The 13,646-nt window shown below is 41.3% G+C and overlaps 1 protein-coding gene across 10 annotated transcripts in view; it reads right to left on the bottom strand.

The window, feature by feature from the left end:
- Positions 1-7,778: 7,778 nt before the first annotated feature.
- SGMS1 (sphingomyelin synthase 1) overlaps positions 7,779-13,646 on the bottom strand; it is a 261,890-nt gene continuing 256,022 nt past the window's right edge. For 9 of the 10 annotated variants that reach the window (XM_070432761.1, XM_070432760.1, XM_070432766.1 and 6 more), the window contains 3 exons: positions 13,412-13,565; positions 10,091-10,257; positions 7,779-9,404 (listed from right to left, as the gene is read on the bottom strand). In XM_070432761.1, the coding sequence (XP_070288862.1) occupies positions 9,225-9,404; positions 10,091-10,257; positions 13,412-13,565 (501 nt within the window). In that variant the 3' untranslated portion in view covers positions 7,779-9,224. The remainder of the gene's footprint in view (positions 9,405-10,090; positions 10,258-13,411; positions 13,566-13,646) is intronic. The other variant, XM_070432770.1, reaches the window with a different exon arrangement.

Here is a 13,646-nt window from a genome sequence, read left to right as displayed (position 1 = left end):
TTGACTATAACGGTCAGGCAGTAATATCCATTGCCTACTATTGGCCAGGCACTCTGTTAGGTTTTGATGATAGAGTAGTGAACAAAAGTCCTTTCCTTCATGACGCTTCCATTCTAAATGGAGAAAAACAAACAAAAAATAAAATGAAATATAATTTCCTAGGTTATAAGTGTTAAAAGGAAGAATAAAGCAAAATAAGAGGTGAGAGGAGGTTGTTTTACATAGTATAATCAAGAGGTCCTCTCTGATGGGGAAATACCTCAGTAGATACCGGAGGAAAGTGAGAAGAAAGCATACGTCATGCTTATACCTGGGAAAAAGCATCCCAGGAAAAGGGAATAACACATCAAGGTCCTCAGATAAGAGTGTGCTTGGTGGTTTGAAGGAAGAAGAGATGCCTAGGTTAACGTAAGCAGAGAGGGCAAGAGAAGGAGCCATTGGAAATGTGGTCAAGGTGTGTGCCCTGGAGGTGCAGGACATGGAGGTCAGGAAGGCCTTACAGATCAAGGTCAGAACTTTAGGTTGACTCCAAATGAGAGACGGGAAGTCATTGGAGAATTTTGAGCAGAGCAGTGGTACAATCTGTTCTTTAGAAAGCTTCCTTTACTATTTATCACCTAGACTTGATGAGGAACACATACTGCCAAGAGGCAAGTTTAAAAGCAGGGAGACTAATTCGGAGCATTTTGTAATATCCAAGCAAGAGACTGGGACTAGAAGGCTAGAAGCAGAGATGATGTGAAGTGGACTAATACGGATGTATTTTAAAGGTACAGCCAAAGGATTTCTCATTGGGTTTAGAAGGATGTGTGAGAAATAAGAGTCAATCAGCAGATGAAGGGATAAAAAAACTGTGGTGCATTTACACAGTGAAATACTATGTGGCTGTAAAAAAGAAGAAACTCTTACCATTTGCAACAGCATGGATGGACCTGGAGAGCATTCTGCTAAGTGCAATAAGCCAGTCAGAGAAAGATAAGTATCACATGATCTCGTTCATATGTGGAATCTAATGAACAAAATAAACTGATGAACAAAATAGATCCAGAGACATAGAAGCATGGGACAGACTGATGAATTTCAGAGGAAAGGCTGGGGTGGGGGGATGGGAGGGGAGTGATTAACTGGGGAACTTACAAGAACATAGACAATAGTGTGGTGAAGGCCTGGGAGGGGCGTGTGTGGGATAGAGGGGGCCAATGGGGGAAAAGAAAGGGGTCATCTGTAATACTTTCAATACTAAAGATAACTGTAAAAAAAAAAGAGTGTCAAGGATGATTCCAAAGCTTTCTAGACTGAAGAACAGGTAGAGTGGAGTTAGCCTTGCCTAAGATGAGGAAGAGAGTGAGAGAAGTAGGTTTGGTTCAAGAGAAGCAAGCATTGGGCATCTCTGCAAAGGAATTCTGGAGGGATTCTTTAGCTCAAGACCTTATAAAAACAACTTGTTGAGATTGGTTGGGAGATAGCTAAATCTGCAAAGACAATGACAGAAAAAAGTGTATCCCAAAGGGTGATAGGTTTCAGGTGGTTCAGAGTAGACACTTTATAATTATGTATTGATTTTGTTGTGAATTAGAAATATAAATTATAGAGTGAGGCTAAACCAAATTTTAAGGACTTTATTGGAAGAAAATGCTACATAAATAATAGTACAGTGATAAATAGTTATGAGGAAAATCTTGTTAGCTATACACTAATGGATTAACTTTGAGGAACACGAGTGTACAATTTAATATGGGATTAATTTGAGTATCTTTAAAGGCCAGTCTCTGAGAAGAGAAGCCTTAGCCATTAAATCTGCTGATTCATCCAAACTATTATTCATTTACAGTTGGCTCATTGTCTTCTATGATCTTTCACATTTCTTTTTCACATGAGGGCTACTCAGGGGCAGTGAGTCCTATACCAAAGGCCAAAATTAGCATCTGTAGATTACTCTCACTGGGTGTTTATATGTAATTGCTCAAAGGTTACTCCCGTTGGAGTTCTTATAATTTGGTTGATTTCTAGATAAGATGTGCTTTCCTTCACCTCCTGTCTTCTGAGAGTTGAAGGTTGTAGTAGCTCTGCTTTCAAACTCCAGCAAGTGACCCCATTAGAGACCCATGTGGCTCCCAAGACACCAGTCATCTTCTGTGCTCCAGCTGACAGTGTCTGGTGGGAAGAAGCCCTTCCTGATTAAGTGAAAACAGGAAAGAAGTTATCCCATGAGCCCCAGAACATGACCCTTGCTACACCCGCCTCTTAATGTATATAAACCATTTACATTTAACCCTCAAACAGCTCTATAAAGCAGCTATTATCCTACCAATTTCACAAATAAAATAACATCCAAAGCTCAAGTAGCCGCATGTCCAATGTCACCTGGTGCATAAGTAGAATACAATTTATTTTCTGATCCTTAGTTTTCAACCCATTCAATGGCACAATAAGCATTTTGCAGGGTTATTTTATTATGTAGTTGTGTTTCCTTCCTGGCTGTCCTCATCTAACACCCAGGATAACTTGAGGAAAATTAAGTGATTGCTATTTTAATTAATGATAAAGCATTTGCCTTGCTAAAATGAGATATGCAAGCTGAGAGAGGTTTGGAGAGAGAATATGGAAGAGAAACCTGTGTCGATGAAGAGGCTGTAAGAGGAGGTTTGGGGGAGACAGAGAAGCCAGGGGAAACTTGAGGAAGAGGGAGGGTTCTGATGGGGAAGTCTAATTTTGTTTTGTTTTTTAAAATATATTTTTATTGATTTCAGAGAGGAAGGAGAGGGAGTGAAAGATAGAAACATCAATGATTCTCTCTCATCATTGATCAGCTGCCTCCTGCATGCCCCTTACTGGGGATCAAGCCTGCAACCTAGGCATGTGCCCTGACCAGGAATTGAACCATGTCCTTCTGGTTCATAGATCAACCACTGAGCCACGCCTGCTGTGCTCTAATTTTGTTTTTGTAGAGTATTGGTATAATTCCTTAAATGTTTGGCAGAATTCACCAGTGAACTCAACTGTGCCTCAAATTTTATTTTTTTTACTTCCACTTTTGATAATATGTGATAGAGCTCTATTTCCTCAAGGTCACCCTGATAATGGTAATGCTGTTTCTTGACCTGGGGGCCAGTTACTTCGGTACTTTCAGTTTGTGAAAATTAATCTGTATGTACTTATGTATGTAATGCTTCAGTTGCGTCTATAAAAAATATTTTTACCCCGTATGTCTGGCTCAGACTAACTGAATTAAGGGACCTTAGTGACTCACATAATTCCAAGGAAGGCAGCTGAGTGGCTACTTCAGCATCCAATGAATCATTAAGGACCCAGTTCCTTCCCATGTGTCAGTGCAAGTTCTGGGTATTGTGTCTACACAAAACCTTACCCAGAGGAAGGGGGTCTTTTCATCCATGAATCTCTTTTAAAGATCAAGACAAATTTCCTATAAGCAGGTCTGGTAATTTCTTAAAAATTAAACATTTATCTACCCTATGACCCAGCAATTCCATACCTGGGTATTGACCCATTAGGAATGAAAACATATGTACATGCATACATGCACATACACGCACACATACTTGTGTGTGCACATACACACAGAGAAAACATACACAAGAATGTTTCTAGCTGCTTTATTCATAATATTCAAAACTTAGAAACAGTCCAGGTTTTAATCTGTAAGAGTGGAGATAAACTGTGGTACACTTATTCAACGGAATACTGCTAATAAGAAAAAAGGAATAAATTATCAATATATACAACATGGATGAATCTAAAAATGTTATACAGAGTGGAATAAGCCACACACAAAGAGTACATACATAATACATGGAGAGGGCGGGGTGGGAGATCAATGGGGGAAGGGTGGATACAATAGGTGTTTGCATCTGGGGGTGGAAGGGTGAGGGCTGGCAAGGATTGACTGGGAAGGAGGTGGAAAGGAACTTTCTGGGAAGTTTTTGTCATGACAGGTGTTTGAGTTACACAGATGCATGTGTTTGTCAAAACAGAAAACATACACTTAAGGTTTATGTATTCCTTTGTCTGTAAATTTCACCTAGAAAAAAACTGTGAACAAATTTTGAATTTTAGTTAATGGTATTAATATCAAAGTATTTAGGGAGAAGTGAACTGATATCTGTAATTCACTTTGAAATGCATTAAAATAAGAATAATTGGTTAGAGCATTGGCCTGTGCACCAAAAGGCGGAGGGTTTGATTCCCAGTCAAGGGCAGGTACCTGGGTTGCAGGTTCGATCCCCAGCAACTCTCCCTCCCTCCCCCTCTCTCTAAAAATCAATGGAAAAAATATCCTTAGATAGGATTAACAAAAAATAAAAAATTGATACATGGATAAAAAGATAGACAAATGGCCGCCCTGGCCAGTTTGGCTCAGTGGATAGGGCGTCGGCCTGCGGACTGAGGGGTCCTGAGTTCGATTCCGGCCAGGGGCATGTACCTTGGTTGCGGGCACATCCCCAGTGGGAGATGTGCAGGAGGCGGCTGATCGATGTTTCTCTCTCATCGATGTTTCTGACTCTCTGTCCATCTCCTTTCCTCTCTGTGAAAAATCAATAAAATATATTTTTTAAAAAAAAGATAGACAAATGGATTGATATGTGATAAAGCGAGTTAATAAAATAATGATTGATACTGTATGGGTTCTTATTGTAAAATTCTTAAAAATTTAGTGTACACTTAAAATTTTTCATAATAAAATGTTAGAGGGAGAAAAGGTTTGTACAAAAAGGGTTTCAAGGCCAAATAAATTTAGAAAGTACTAGCTTAATGAAATGTAAGTAGATTCCTTTAAGGAGAGATTTATTACAGCCTTAAATATACTGATACAAATGCTGAACTTACGTGTGTGTGTGTGTGTGTGTGTGTGTGTGTGTGGTATAGAGAGAGAGAGCTGGGCAACAGAGAACTTCACGTCGTCTTGTACCCAACATCCACCTGTCCTGCGGGGCCACCACCCAGGGACTCTGTCCCCTGGGCTTCAGCCCCATTCCTACCAGCTCGTTTCCCTTCAGTCCTGAGCTTAGGAAGCAAGCTGCTGTACATCAAAACAGAAACCAGCAGGTCTTTCTAGTGAGCTTGGCTGCCGTTCCTGCTCTGACCTTCTAACACCAGTAAAAAGACTGCCATTAATTCCTCATTTTTGTCAAATGGATTTGGGCCCTCTCCAAGAGGAAAATGGATTTCCTAGGGCTTGAGCAAATTCATTGTTGCTCCTGATTTTAATTGGTGATTAAGCCCTGAACATCTTGAGAAATTAAACCAGTTTCCTAGCCCAGATCTACAGAAAGCCAAATTGTCACAGTTCTCCACTCTCACCATGTGTTACAGTGACATTTCGGATACTTCCCCATCTAATTTTGGTGACTTTTTGTTTGAATTTACTCTCGGCGAATGCTAATAGCATGTAGGGGTTGTGTGTGCCGAATACATTGACATTTTCTCTCCCAAAGGAAGAACTATCGCCACCGCCACCCTCAACAACTTGTGCGGTGTGTTGGACACAGTCGGTTCAGAGGACTGTGAAGAACAAGGAACACCACCTCCAGCTACATGCCTTGCTTCAGTTGCTCTGCCTTCAGGTGCTCAGGACCCAGGAGCCTCAGGGGAAAAGCCTCATTAGGTGACCTCGTGGGCAGGGGATTCTGAGTGTCCACTGTGAGCTGCCCGGGAAGGGACAACAAGCTCTGTGCAGGCATCTGGGGTCCACTCACGAGCCCAGGAATGGGCTCCAGCATCCGGGGCCAGCGACGCTTCCAAAGCCAGCACTGTGCCAGCAGGACTCATTGGACACGATTCCTTTTCAAGCCGTTTGCTTCACATGTTCACCCCTGGAGCCTGTGGAGAAACAGCTAGCAAACGCCTGCAAGCTCATCTGCCCGCCTCTGGTATGAAGCCTGCAAGGCTTGCTGAAGTGCGTAAGGTTGCCTGCTGTGCATAGGAAATCTGTGCTGGGAACACATTGTATCCTCACTCCTTACCGCTGCCAGGGCCCCATCACAGCCTAACACCAGCCAGAGGTCAAAGGCTCCCTTGGCCAAAGGCTTGTGATAAACAAATGTTCCATAAGCCTGGCGATGATCTGATTGTGGCCTCACAGCCAACGATTTCAGAGAAGCCTTCAAAACAAACACTCATTGAAACAATCAGATCGCGCTGAAACATTCTAGGAGCATTGCTACACATCCCCAGTGGGAAATCCAACATGTGCCTTTCCGTGGTCATAGGCTCTTTAGAGAACGCATGGAAGAAGACACTGCTTTGGCTGAACCCTGTCTCCCCTTCCCTCTCATGCTAATTCCATTAGCAGAAAGCAATTCAAACGGTACCAGCTGCTCCATGTGCCAACACAGAGTTGGCCAGGGGAGCAGACTCCAGGCACCGATAAACCATGGTAGCCACGTGTTTCTGCTTCATTGCTACCCTGGCTTATCATCCAAGAAGACTGTGTCATGCTGTTTCAGCATTGGCCAATATTTCAAACCACCACTGCGCACACACATCAGATGTTCAGAATACTAGAGCAAGTATTTTACCGAGGGTAGTAAGGTGTCAATAGGTCCAGACTACTGATCATACATACTCAGAAGTTCAAATACAGGCCGAGTCCAGGCGTGGTTTCTTAACCCGGCCTAGCTCTCCCTTTCTGGCTGAGGTCAGAGTTTGGATTGGGATTCTTCCTTGGCTCCCAGGGGCCTCGTGTTCATCTTTTGCTCGCTCACATTCCTCTCTATAAAGACAGTGGTTGTTTACTGAGCACTTAACTTGCGCGCAGGCCTCATCACCATCCCACATTACACAGAACAGGTAAAATCCCTATTTTTGTGAGAAAAGTGAGGCTCAACGAAAACTGGCCAAAAATAGTGCCTACAAGCAGCAGAGTTTGGATTCGAACCCACTTACTTCTTCTGAGCCTCCAATACAAACTCTAATGGATATGCCATACTTAACCCACTTTCTCCTGGGGTGTCTTCTTCCCCCAGGCAATTTCTCTCATTCTTCATGAGAGTAAACAACGGAGCCGCTCATCATTGATCCTTTCAACTAGCAAACCTTTCCTGAAGGTTTAACATAAGTTACACAGAAATAAGTGCTTACTAGTAGCTTCTTTCTAAGTATCCAGTCCCCAAGTCTTTTTGGTTCCTACAAGAAAGCAGATACCTACACGATCCACTGTGGTCTCCAGAGTCCGTAGTTCTCAGAGTTGCATGGTTTTTCTTCTCAAGTGGCACAAAGGTAGATGGTAACACTGATTTTAAGGGTTTCCAGTTGAGAAAGCATGAAGTTCTTCCTAGAAATGACATGGATTTAAAAAAACAAAGAACAGTTGGTCCTTCATATCCTTGGATGCAAAGGACTGACTATAAGTCATAGTTCTATGAAGATTTTTCCACTGTTGCAGGGAAAACCCCAAGCCATTCAAGGTTCAACTGTAAAAGTGCACTCACACTGAAGTTTAGAGTAGGTTTTAAGGAATCTCAAGAGAAAGGAAACATGATTATCTCAAAAAACAAACAAACAAACAAAAAAAAACGAACACACATACACACACACAAAGAAAAACTCAGTGATAAAATTCTGAAACGGAGCCTCTTACCTTGCTTTAATGATTTCATGTTGGACTTCCATGAACAATGTGAACACATTAGAAATAGCCACTTATTTTTAAGTATCAGTTTTATTAAAAAGTGCATTTTGATTAATTTACGATCTAGGTAAGCTGTTAAGATATCAGTATACTCTCTGGAATAATAACTTTACAAAGATTTAAAACAAACCAAATTTTAAAAGCCTTTTTATTTCCTTCACCATTATTGTTTTACAATACAAATATCACCTTGTGAATACACACAAAAAAAACAACCCTACGGAAGATAATTCTGCTGCACGTAAAATACAGAATGGATATATATAATTCTTCATTCTTAAAAAACTATTTTGTTCTCCACATTGGCAAGTATAGAATAGAATACTTCCCCAGACATCCTTCTGTTAGGAGCAAAACTTAGAATTACATGCAGCTTCTGCACAAATATATTTTAAAGAAATAGATCTCTTTTTTGTTGCTCACCAACAAAATTGTCATGAGAGTATGGATAACTAATTTATAGCTTTCAAGTTTTAGTTAAGTGATCATTTTCAAAACTTGCTTTTTAAAAAAGAAGTATTCATGGCTGTTTTCACTGTAGAGTTAAAACTGAACCACCAAATAGGTAAAATAGTGTAAGTGGGCCATGTCATTGCCGCAGGCTCACAATATGAGAGACGGCTCTGACTTTCTGATTACCCGTCCCCTCCTCCCCCCAGTCTGTAATTCAGAGCAACTGAAAAGCCATAAGCAGTCTTCTGATTTAATTTAGCTATAAATGCAAAATTTAGTAGTGTATACATACATTTATATTTTCATGGAATACTTTAAATAAAAACATTTTTTTAAGATTGCCTACTGACCATACAATCAAGACAAGAAAGGCACTAGAAACATAGACAAATTTCTCTCCCAAGAAGCATTTTTAAATTTTAACTCTCTTCTCTTTGACATGTAAAAATCTTGAAATTTGGTTTTCATAACATCATTTGAAAAATAAAGTTAGGAAATACTTAGAAAATCACTTTATAACAGAATCTTTTTTTTTTTTTTTTTGCACTTTTTGACACACTGTCTCTGCTGATTTTACAAAACCCAAAGTTACTAAACCTTTCTGTGTCTGTCATTTTTATTTGACTCGGTGCAACAGGTAGAAAGATTTCAGAATCAGACCCCATTCAGGTACTTAGAAACCTTCATAGAGACATTTGCTAGAAAATGGCTTACAGCCCAATCTTTGGGGCAAGAGATATGAAAAGTATGTTTTCCCAAGAAAAATAATATGCTTTATTTCCAGATGTGACTGGAAAAAACAGAACTTAGGATACAAAAGCTTACATTTATGCTGTTGCATCATATACAAAGGAACATGGTGGTTGTGGGTTATGTAAATCCCAGACTTATGAACAGGAAATGTGTACAGTGCATGATAGGTTAGATTTTCTTTATTGTTGTCCAACGCAGGTCCTTTGGAGAGGAAAAGAAGATCACAGTGCTGACCAGGTAACTCAATAGGTTAAGTCAAGGTAACCGTTGAAAGATAGTGGGATTAGGGAGGTGTTTATTTTATGGCATCTTCTCTCGTGGAGTTCTTAGCACTTCGGACAGGTCCTCGTTCCCCCACTTTGCACGGCTGTTATGTGTCATTCACCAACCGGCTGTATTTAACTGGCCTACTGAGGTGGACTACTGGCCAGGGGAAGGGCCAATGGTAAGATCGAGGTACAATTCCTTGGACATTCTTTTCAAAGTACTGAAATGGCTTGTACCACCACACCCGGGCCAAGAGGTTCATCTGGGAAGCTTCTTTGAGCACCTAAGACAATAAAGAAAGGAAAGACCAAGTCAGTAAGAGCAATTAACTTGTTCCAGCCCCAAAGGGAATATACGTATTTTTCTCATGACCTTTCACTTTAAGATCAGTTTTTTTAATATTAAAATGCACAAAGGGTCCCAGACTGGCTCCATGTCCACCCTCACCCCAGTTTCACAGTCACACCACCATTCTACACTTGGCACTCATCTGCACACTGGGAAACACCCTAGTAGAAAAACAAGTCACTCCAATTCCAGGAGTGCAAGGAAAACCTGTGGCTTACTCAGCCTCTTGTCTAGAAATAAACACCTCAATTAGCTTTTTAGTTACTCACTCTTCTACAATGAAAATGGACAAACTTAATGTTAAATATTAAGCTGGTGAGAGGCCAAGGGTAGGAATGCAAATCAAGCAACAGGTGGGCACAAGTTAGTAAATATTTTCAGGGACAATGAGAATGTGGTATTTGTTTAACAGGATGCAATCTCCTATGCCATTATTAACACATTTCTTGGTCATTTTTTATTTTTAAGTGGATCAGCATCACAAAAGATAACATAGTCATAGTTGACTATCTCTTAAGAGAAAACTAAGGCATCTGTAGATCCTTTGTACTATTCCCCTGCCATGTCAGTAACACCAACCCAGGAGCAAAAGACGCGAAAATCAAATGGGGGAAAGCTCACTTGCTGATTGGCCATAGTGTGGTACCACCAGAAGAGTCTTGTAGTGATGTAATATGCCACCACCACGTCCACAGTGTAGTGGTCATGCGCTAAGAGAATACAGAAGATTCCAACTACGCTGAGAAGCCAGCAAATCCAGTGATACCACCAGAGTCGTCGAGGGGAATCTGAAGAGAGGAGAAATTTGCAATAATCCCACTATTCAAGTACCACTAAGGGCACCCAATCACACCTCTACCACCATTGTGAGTGCCATTTCTTCATGTCCTTCCTTCTGCAAACCTCTTGGGCTATCACATCTTTAGCTTATCTGTACCCAGTGTTAGAACAGGAGCATCCTACTTTACAAAGCGTTTTTACTAGCAATAGTTATTCATATTGGCTGTTATTTGACTCAGATAGTCATAAATAGTTTAAAAGGACAAATAAGGACAGGTTAATGTATCATGATCCATTTTTTTAAAAAGCTGTTCTTGGACATTTAATTTACATGTAAATAATTTGGGGTTAATTCTCTATACAAAATCAATCCTTTCGGTCCATTAGATCCTTATACATGGATTAATTATAATTGATACGACTGTCTTATTTGCTTTCCAGTCTGTGCAACCATACACTACTCTGAGTCTTTGAGATTTCCACCTTCTCAAATACAAATCAGAGAAAATCCAAATGCCTGGGGATTCCAGTCCAAAGGTATTCCCAGTGGCAGGGCAGTGTCAGATACTAAACACTGTCTGTGCCTCCACTGGAAAATCACCTGAGGGAAGCACCAACATCTCCATTATTGTGGGCCTGTCAGCCTTGTTTTCTCAATAGATGGCCTGAAATTCTAAGCAAACAATAGTTTGAATGTGATCTACCCACCCTCCCATTCCAGGGGAGAAATTGCAGGATTTTATTAGATTCTCAAGGGGTCCAAGAATCAATCGCTCATTCATTCAACCAATATTTACTGAGCATGTACAATGTGCCTGGGATGGGAACTGCTCTAGGCACCGACATCAATGTACAAAACAGGCAAAAAGCCTGCCTTTGTGGGGAGATCCCTTCCTAGTAGGGAAGAGAGACAATAAAAAATAATTATAATAAATAAGAAAATTATATACTATTTTAGGGGTCTTAAATGCTATGGAAAAATAAAGTTGAATAGGATAAGCAGGGTCAGAAGGGTGAAGGGTGGTTTGCAATTTTAAATGGAGGGTCAGGGTAGGGGTCTTAGTGTATGTATTATTCCATTTCCAGGAAAATTTGTATTTGATACCTTAACAACATAGTAACAAATATTCATTCTTCATGCAACACTATTGTAAGTGTCCATCTATTTTAGTTTTTAGCTCCTCTCCCTCACCCATTAAATAGCTATCAGTACCTCATTTTAAAGACTTAGAAACAAGACTTAGAAAGGTTAAATGTTTTTCCCAAGGATTCAAAAATCAGTGTTTGTGACCCAATATAGCACATTGCTTTATTATCTTCTGGAAGGATAAGGCTTAATCCCATTAAAGGATTTCAGGTACCAACCAGCAGGGGCCAGAAATCCCTCCTCCAGGCCCACTGACGTCAGACCCATTCTGTTCCCATTTTCTGAGCCCAGTTACAACCTAGTACAAAGGCTTGATCACACCCTGACAATTCTGAATAGACACTGTTAGAATTCGCTCTATTTGGTCAGTGCCCCGAAGCCCATCTTCTATTCTTCTGTTGTGTCCCCTAGCTTAGTTTTTCTTAAGACCAAACCTGGGCATTCACCCTTCATTCTACCACCTGTCTTCTGAACCTCCACAATCAATCTAACTGACGACCCTTCTTGGTCAATCTCCCTCTGGTCCTTCTACTTCTCTCCATCTCCAATGCCACCCTGGTAGTTTGAGCCACCACCATCCTGTACTGGATTACAGCAGCAGACTCCTAACTTCTCTCCTGGTCTCCAGTCTCCTCCCTCTCCCATCCATCTTGCAAGCTGCTGCCAGAGTGGTTTCTCCCTCCAGAAAGGATAAGGTGACACTGCCCCGCTGGGAGAAGCCGTCAGCAGGCTCCCCATCTCTGACCGATGGGAGGTCAGATTCCTTCTGGTGGCTCACGGGATGCTCTGTGACCTGGTTCCTACTTAGCAGTTCATTCTCACTCCTCATCAGTACCCCGACTCTAAATTCCAACCACGTTAAACTTCCAAGGGGCCACGCCATCCCAAGACATCCCTCCTGCAATGTGTGTCCCTCCTCTGTGGTACCAGAAACCTGGCTCACTTGTCACTCTATCATGGAACTGCCTGTAGAAGGCTCATTGGGACTGTTTCTAACAGTACAATATTGAACACAACTGAGTTTTCTACAAATAGATAATGAAAAAATGTAATCTGTGGTTCATGTGCAGTACTGAAATATAAATAGCAGTTAAAATGAACTAGAGTCTTATCTCAAAAACACCACTGAGAGAAAAGTGGCATGATACCATTTATGTAAATTTTAAAAACCAGAGAATAATGTAATACACAAGTACAAAAACATGCATGGAAATGATATAGGAAAATGGGAGGGGGGAAGGGATGAAATGGATTAATCATATGTGAACACTTTATTTGCTTTTGTGTTTCATAATAAAATATTTTAAGTGCATTTTTTATAGGAATTTTCCCATTTAGTGTCTGCCTCCTTTAGTGTTCCTGAGCCCATGGCCTCTACGATCATGATCCAAAGACATCACTGACCCATCACTGCACCCTCAGCTTAGAGCAGTGGTTTTCAACCTTCCTAATGCTGCGACCCTTTAATACAGTTCCTCATGTTGTGGTGACCCCCAATTTCATTGTTACAAATTGAACATAAATAAAGCATAGTGATTAATCACAAAAACAGTATGTAATTATATATGTGTTTTCCGATGGTCTTAGGCGACCCCTGTGAAAGGGTCATTCGACCCCCAAAGGGGTCTCGACCCACAGGTTGAGAACCGCTGGCTTAGAGCATAGTGTCAGGTGCTTGGAAAAATGGCTACTGAGTGAACACATGATCTTTCATCATCCAGTTAGCCAGGCCCAATACTAGATTTCTGTGTCCTGGAGATTTCCTTCTCATTCCTTCCAGCGGTTGTCACACCCCACAACACCCCAGATGACACAGAAGGAAACAAGACACTCCAGCCAAGAAGAGCAGTTACTCCCTCCCACACATATTCCCCGGTGCCTGCTGTCTGTATGCAGGCAAGGTGGTGAGATGAGGCACTGCCCTTCGAGGCCTCCAGTCTTGCTTCAGCAGACTTGCCCCAGACCCTAGGAAATGGCAGGCAAGACAATTCTAATGGAGCCTGTTGCAGACTTACACTCTTTGATAAATAAGTAGGTGAGTGTGAGCATGACCGTGTGGCCGCTGTACAGATAGTCCCCACACATGTTGTGAGAGCCAGTGATGGACAGGCCGCCGCCAGCAATGAGCTTCATTATTCTCCGCAGTTGGGCTTCCCAGTCTCCAAAAAGCTGGTGGGAAAGAGAAAACAAGATTTATTAGCCCACATGAAGGTGTGCTATAATTACTATTTATATTCAGAACTAGGCTTT

The sequence above is a fragment of the Myotis yumanensis genome, unplaced genomic scaffold (genome assembly GCF_028538775.1).
Source record: "Myotis yumanensis isolate MYYU_CA2020_CCGP unplaced genomic scaffold, mMyoYum1.0.hap1 SCAF_13, whole genome shotgun sequence".
NCBI lineage: Eukaryota > Metazoa > Chordata > Mammalia > Chiroptera > Vespertilionidae > Myotis > Myotis yumanensis.
This window is presented reverse-complemented; position numbering and strand designations above follow the sequence as displayed.